Source organism: Passer montanus, unplaced genomic scaffold (assembly GCF_014805655.1).
Source record: "Passer montanus isolate IOZ18808 unplaced genomic scaffold, ASM1480565v1 scaffold98, whole genome shotgun sequence".
Taxonomy (NCBI): Eukaryota; Metazoa; Chordata; class Aves; order Passeriformes; family Passeridae; genus Passer; species Passer montanus.
Window position 1 is genome coordinate 1,026,071 of NW_024375256.1, and position 7,167 is coordinate 1,033,237.

Sequence of the window (7,167 nt, forward strand, 5' to 3'; positions counted from 1 at the left end):
GGGGCGGGCTGGGGTGGGCCCGCGGCTGGGAGCGCGCGGGAGTGGGGAGGGGGGCGTGGGAACGGGATGTTCCCGCGGTGCGGTGCGGGGTCACGGGTGGGCACAGCCCGGGGGAGGAGGGATGGCGGTGGGAGATGCGCCCGCTGAAACGGAGTGCCCCCATCCCCGTTCCCCTCACAGCCCGCAGCACCCTCACCGCGCTCCCCACGCACTCAGGAGCAGCCACGCGGCCCCAGGGCAGCCCAGCGGGTTTATTGTGGAGGGGACATACAGAGCAGCCATGCCAGCCCAGGGCACCGCGCACCCCGGCACGGCCAGGGCTTGGCACAGAAGCGGGGCCGGGGGGCGAACGCGGGTGTCCCGCAGCAGGATCCATCCCCCGAGAGCCGCCCCGCAGCGGGACTCGCCCTCCCGGGGGCTGCGGGCGTCCCGCAGCAGGACCCATCCCCTCGGTGGCGGGGACAGCGCGCAGGGCTCCTTTCGCCCCTCGGTCCATAAGGTATATAAATATAGAAGCTGTGGTATCCATCCTATGTATATATGTACATCGGGGCGCTGCGGCGGGCTGAGCGGCGGCCCCGTCACGGGAGCCACGCGTCGCTGTAGAGGGAGCGCGCCTTGGCGCGGCGCCGGGCCGCGGCGCTGGCGTGGAGCACGGCCACGCTGCGCCGGCTGGAGCTCACCACGTCCGTCACGAAGCCCGCGCAGTCGGAGCACACGTCGCGCAGCACCGAGCCCTGGGCGTAGATGTGGGGGAATTCCTCCTCCACCCGGCGCCAGCACGGCCCCGAGAGCGAGCTGCGGCACAGGGCACCCCGTCAGCCCCCGCCGCGGAGGAGGAGGAGGAGGGGAGGGGAGGAAGGCTCGGCACTCACTGGAAGGGCTCCCTCCGGCGCAGCGGCGGGGCTTTGGGCAGCAGCGAGCCTGGCAGGCTCTCGAAGCCCAGCGCGTAGACGGGGATGTGAGCCAGCTTCTTGGAAGGCATCTTCATCTGCGGGATGCGGGAGTCAGCGAGGGACAGGGACAGGGATAGGGATAGGGCACACAGGGGTGGGGGTGCCTCAGAGATCGGTACAGCGACAAGGCGGGACAGGAGTGGAGTGGGACGGGGCAGGGACAGGGAGAAGATGGGGCACGAGAGGGGCAGGGACACAGTGGCACTGCCCAGAGCCTGTCCCTTACCTTCAGACTGCAGGAGCTACAGACAGACCTGGGGACACAGAGAGAGGTGGGTGAGAGGGCCCATTGTGGGGACCCTGCTGCTGCCCTCCCAGCCCTGTGACATGGCACAGCATGGCACGGTGCTCACCGCTTGCAGAAGAAACACGACGTGGGCCAGGAGAAAAGAGGAAACTTGGCCCTGCAGCAGCAGCAGACCTGTGGGCAGAGCAGGGTGAGCTGGGTGGGGACACGTGGCCCCCAGTCCCTCCAGCCCCTGTCCCCACTCCCACCTTGCCCCTGCGCAGGCTGCTGTACAGTTCCTTGCTCTGCAGGAACTTCTCCATCTCCGCCTTGACCAGCACCCTGCGCACGTTGATCATCTCCTCCACAGTCAGGGCCAGGCTCTCCACAGGGTGGCTGAACTCCTGTGGGACAGGGGGGATGTCACACTGCACTGTGGCACAGGGCACGATCCAGAGCACTCCTGTGCCAGGGCAGAGCCTCTGAACATGGGCAGAGCATCCCTGGTACAGGCAGAGCGTCCCAGGAGAGGCAGAGTATCTCTGGCACTAGGACCCCCAGCCACCGTATGTCCTCATGCCAGGCTGCCATGTGCCCGCGGTCATGTTTGCCTGGTGTCCCCAGCCCCAGTGCTCCCAGCTGGTGCCCCCAGAACCCACCAGCCAGAGGTGCTTGGAGCTGCTGGCAGGGGCAGCGCTGGATCCATCCTCGGGCCTCTCCTCCACGGCGCCAAGGGCAGCCCGGGGCAGTGCTGGGCCATCTGGCAGCGGGTGGCAGCTGGCAGGGACAGAGCCTGCAGGGAGGGACAGGGAGGCCGTGGCAAGGACGTGTTGCCTGGTGCCACCACCGCTGCCAGCCATGGCACAGACCCCCTGGAGACAGGCTCATAGGGACCCCCGGCAGTACCTGAGCGGGGCCGGGGCTCGGGCTGCAGTGGCTCTGGGTCCCGGGGCACAGCCTGGTCACCCCCCAGCTGGCTCTGCAGCTGTGCCAGGTCCTGCTCTGAGAAGGAGCGATCCCGCTTCAGCGGCACCTCCGTGGCCGGAGAGTCCTCGTCCTGCAAGGCCATGGGCACCGTGGCACCAAGGGCACCCCGGCACCCCCCAGGTGTCCCCACCTCTGCAGGCTCTGCCTTGCCTCGGAGAGGTTCATCTCCTCCATCTCGGCCAGGGTGGGCGCCTTGAGCAGGACGCGTGGCCGTGGGCGCGCGGGCACGGCGCTGGCCGGGCACCGGGACAGCTCGAGGCAGGAGCTGGAGCTCAGGCGGCCGGCGCAGGCGTGGGGGATGCAGGGCAAGGAGCTGTATCCTGCGGAGGGACAGGCTGAGTGCCACGGGGATGGGCACACAGGTGACAGCACGGTGGGGAGGGGGCACCGGTACCTTTCTGCTCCACGGGCCGGAGCTTCCGCTCCTGCCTGATCTCCTCCAGGATCTTCTCGTGGAGCGTCCTCTGCTTCTGGGGCAGTGGCCGCAGCCGCCGCTCTGATGCCTGTGGGATGCACAGGTGGGACCTCAGTGTGGCTCAGGAATGGCACCCATGGGAGCCACCAACACTGTCATGCCAGGGAGGTGGCCCAGTGCTGGCACTCACCTGCTTCAGGGGGGGCCGGGAGCGGATGAAGTCCAGTATGAGCTCGTGGGCATCTTTCTTCACCCGGGGGGGGATGTCTCCATCCACCTGGGGAGGGCAGGGGTCAGTGCCAGGCTGGAGAGTGGCAGGATGGAGGGTGAGGGGCTGGCACAGTGGCCACGCTCACCATGACCTTGCGCAGTTTGTAGTTGCGGGCACGGATGTCCTGCATGAGCATCTCGAAGGGTGTGAGCTGGTACTCGGTGGGCAGAGGGTTGAACTGCTTCTCCTGCACCTTCTTCAGCTTCACACCATGCCGCAGCTCCCGCATCAGCTGCACCCACAGCCGGGCCTGGGGGACACACGAGCACGGGGTGAGCACCCACCCCTGCCCAGCGCAGCCCCCTGCCCGGCCACGCTGCCATACCCAGTCTGTGTTGCGCAGGTTGCCCAGCTCCGCCGCCGGCCGCTCCTCCTCTTCCTCATCCTCCTTCAGCTTCTGCAGTAGCTGTTGAGGCACAAGGTGCTGTCACCTTGTCCTGGTGGCACTGAAGGTCCAGCCAGGACTGTGCCAAGGGGCTGCAGCACTGAGGTGCACCCCAATTCCTGATTCCCAGCAGTCTGGGAGAGGCTGCACGGCCAAGCACCAGCAGCCCTGGCTGGGATGGGCAGTGGGGCACTGCAGCCTCCCCAGTCCCTTGTCACTGCAGGCGGCTTCCTGGGCAGGGCAGCGGTGCCAGCGGACACCCTCGCTCACCTCCTTGGCGTCGCGGATCTTGGCGAGGAAGGCCATGAGCTCCACGGTCTCGGCGAAGAGGGCGCGGCACACAGCCTGGTAGTGCGCGGGGGCGCCGGCGGGGTCGGCCAGGCGGGCGGCGCAGCAGCGCATGGCCTGGCCGAAGGTGCGCACGGAGCGGGGCTGCCCCTCGCCGCCCTCCTCCTCCTCATCCTGCCCCCCATAGCCCTCGTCGGCCGTGGCGCAGCCGCTGTCCTCGGAGTCGCTGTTGGTCATCAGGTCGATGAGCTGCTCCAGGCGCGGGCTCAGCTCCCGCTCCTCGTTCTCGTCCAGCCCCCAGTCCAGCGCCCGGTACACGGCAAAGCCCAGCGACTGCACCATCTGCAGGGGACAGCGCCCTGGCACCAGCTGTCCCCGGCCCCTCCTTGGTGCTGGGTCCCGTCCAGGACCCGTGACCCCCGGGCGAGGGGGGCAGGCGGCCGTGCCCAGCCCGCAGCGGGCTGCGGGGACACACGGGGCGGGTCACCGGCCCCCACGTACCTGGGCTTCGGCAGAGGGCGTCAGCAGCGCGGGCAGGTCTGGGGGAGGAGGGCAGAGTCAGCACCGGTACCCACGGCCCCGTGCTGAGTACCCCACCCCGCATCACCCAGGGATGTGGTACCCACCCACTCCGGCCTGGGGCGCCCACCCTGAGCTGCTCACACCCCCTGCTGCTCCTCTCTCTAGCTGGGATCCCTCCCCTGGCTCATCCTGTGCTCTCCTGGTCCCAGGCACGGCTCCAAGGGACAGTGGGCACCTGCACGTTGAGCCCTGCTATCACACACTGCTGGCACAGCCTCCCAAAGGGCACATGGAGGGGGCACAAGCACCCATGTACCCCTCACAGCGAGGGTTGGAGGGAGCTGAGAGCTCTGTGTGCATGAGGAGACACCCCCTGCACCCCTGTGGGATGTGGGCACTGGCAGTGTGGACACCAGGAGGCTGGTACAGCAGCACAGGCACCAGCAGTGTGGGGACTGGCAGCCCCAGCTGGAGCATGGCACACACGGGGAGCCCAGGACACGCTTGTGGGCAGCTTGAGCCCTCCTGGCAGCTGCAGGAAAAGGAACACAAGTGGCCTCTGCAGTGTCCCCAGGGCTCCCAGCTCCGCTTCCCTCATTAGCTCTGCATTGAGCTGATCAATGCGGCAGCCACCAGGATGTGCCAGTCGTGTGCCAGCCGTGTGCAAGCCAGGAATGGACAGCAAAGGCAGCACAAGTGGTGGCCCTGCCATGGTACCACACACAAGCCATCAAAAAGCCATCAAAAAACCCTGTCCTGGACTGTGCCTGGCTCCCACTGCAGCACCAGCCCCTGGGATGCCACCTGGTGAGTCCCAGCAGCTCCTGCCAGTCAGTGGGGCATAGCTGAGGGGGGAATTCCTGTAGGATGGGGGACTGGAGTGGTTCCAGAGGGTGCTGCTGGCTCACCCAGCCCGGGTCCAGCCCTGTGCCCTGGCAGAGCTGCACTGCCACATGCCAGGCTGGTGCCACCACCTGCAGTGGCACCCAGAGGCACCCGGAGCCCTCCCAGCCCCAGGCTTCACTGTGAAGGCTTTGCAGGTTCATCCCTGGGGAGACGGCTCAGGTTGGCACAGAAGCAAGCTGGGAGCAGGAGGTGGCACAGTGGCACTGGCAGGTGACACCGGCTCCAGCCCTGCGGTGGCTCAGGGAGGGCGTGGGGCCATCCCATGCAGGACCAGTGGAGCCGGTGTGGCCACGCCGTGCCCGGCTGCCACAGGCACGTGCCGTGCCTGTGCGTGTCCCTGCCCTGGGCAGGGAGCCACCTGATGCTCCCCGGCGTCTGCTCAGCCACCAGCACCGAGGACACAGGGTGACCCCGCCGTGTCCTGCCAGTGCGGTGACACCAGGCGCCATCCCCGGTGGCTTCGCTGCGGGACGAGACAGGTGGAGGCGCCGGCCGTGCTCCAAGGGCTCCTGGTGGCGTCCTGCCACCCGGTGTGACTGCTGGCAGCCAGCCCGGTGACACCCGGAACCGTCACAGCCATAGCCGGCAGTGCGAGCCACCTGTGGAGGGATGGCTGGGAGGGCAAAGGTCAGGGATGGGGCTGGCCCGTGTGCCACTCCCGGGGCCTGGAGCGGGGGACAAGGTTCCCTGCGGTGCGGAGAGGGTGACGGGTGCCGTGGATGTGCCGTGTGGGTGTCTGTCCATCTGTCCTTGCTGTGTGTCCTGCAGCCCCGTGGAGGGTGCCAGGACCACGCAAACACCCACACCTGGCTCCAGCCTCCCTGGGTCACCCAGTGCTAGTGACCTTGTTGGTGCCAGTGCCAATACCAGTGCCACACCACTCCCAGACCCCCAGTCCCCCTGCCCCCAGGCCCCAGGGCACCCCTGGCACCGATACTGGCAGTGCTGGTGCCCGTCCCCCTGCCAGGGCCGGGGCTCAGGGCTCACCCTCGTCCCTGCCGCTGCCACCTTCCTGCTCCCCAGTGCTGGGACCGGCCCTTCCCCCTGTCCTCACAGTCCTCCGGTGACCCCTGACTGCTCCCCTGCTGCCGGTGCCTCGATGCCTGCCCCCCCTCTCCGGTGCCACTTCTGCCCATCTGCCGCTCCGGTACCGGTTCTTCCCCGCCGGGGCCTCTGCGGTGCCCCCCCTCTGCTGATACCCCCGGTCCCTCCGCGTCCCCGACGCCGGTGCAGCACCCCCTGCCGGTGCCGGTAAGTCCCGGTGCCGGTAAGTCCCAGGTCCCCGCTCTTTGTGCTGGTAAGTCCCGGTGCCCCGGGTGCCGGTGCCGAGGAGTCCCGGCGGCAGTCAGCACCGTAGGCTGCTCCCGGTGCCAGCAAGCACCGGTGCGGGCAAATCCCAGCGCCTCGCTCCGTGCACCGGCAACCCCGGTGCCGGTAAGTCCCGATATCCAGGGTCCCGGTCCTAGTTAGCCCTGGTCCCGGTAAGCTCTGGTGCCACCCGTGCCGGTAAGCCCCAGTTTCCCGTTCCTTGTGCTGCTAAGCTCCGGAGCAGGAAAGCCCCGGTGCCGGACCCCAGTGCCGGTAATCCCCGGTGCCCGGCTCCCGGTGCCCGGCTCCCGCCGCCGGTGAGCCCCGGTGCCCCGCTCCCAGCGTCGGTAAGCTCCGGTAAGCCCCAGCGTCCCGGTGTCCCGGGTGTCGGTGCCGGTAAGCCCCGCTAAACCCCGGTAAACCCCGGTGCTCCGCTCCCGCGGTGCCGATAATTCCCAGTACCGGCAAACCCCGGTGCCCCGCTCCCGCTGCCTGTACGCCCCGGTGCCCCCCGGTAAGCCCCAGCAAGTCCCGGTGCCCGTAAGCCCCGGTAAACCCCGGTAAGCCCCGCTTGGCGGTGCCGTCCCGTGCCCCCCCCGCGCGGGCGCCGCCCGCTCCCGCCCCCCCCGGCGGCGGCGGCCCTCACCGTGCGGCGGGGCGGGCAGGCGGAGGGAGCCGTCGGCGCGGAGGCGGATGTCGGCGGTGCGGAGCGGCGCGGGGGCCACGGGGGCGGCGGCGGCGGCGCGGCAGCCCTGGAAGCAGAGCGCCCAGGCCTGCTCCTCGTTCAGCGGCTGCTCGTAGCACTTCAGCACCTCCTCCAGGGACAGCTCCCGCGGCGGCCCCGCGCCCGCCCGCGCCATCGCCCCATCCCGCACCGCCGAGCGCGGGCGGGGCGCGCCGGGC

General features: G+C 69.3%; 1 protein-coding gene across 2 annotated transcripts; it reads right to left on the bottom strand.

Annotated features, from left to right (window-relative positions):
• Window positions 1-231: 231 nt before the first annotated feature.
• Window positions 232-7,161, bottom strand: SPIRE2 (spire type actin nucleation factor 2). 2 transcript variants are annotated; one of them, XM_039696529.1, is made up of 15 exons: window positions 6,911-7,161; window positions 4,030-4,067; window positions 3,511-3,870; window positions 3,181-3,261; window positions 2,941-3,105; window positions 2,775-2,861; window positions 2,564-2,672; window positions 2,320-2,489; window positions 2,089-2,239; window positions 1,842-1,975; window positions 1,452-1,586; window positions 1,310-1,377; window positions 1,183-1,210; window positions 876-991; window positions 232-737 (listed from the first exon to the last, which is right to left on the bottom strand). In XM_039696529.1, the coding sequence occupies exons 1-15, from the start codon at window positions 7,122-7,124 to the stop codon at window positions 692-694; spliced, it is 1,902 nt and encodes a 633-aa protein (XP_039552463.1). In that variant the 5' UTR covers window positions 7,125-7,161; the 3' UTR covers window positions 232-691. The 2 variants fall into 2 exon arrangements, with proteins under 2 accessions (XP_039552463.1, XP_039552462.1); XM_039696528.1 differs by having other exon boundaries at window positions 232-798.
• Window positions 7,162-7,167: the final 6 nt, after the last annotated feature.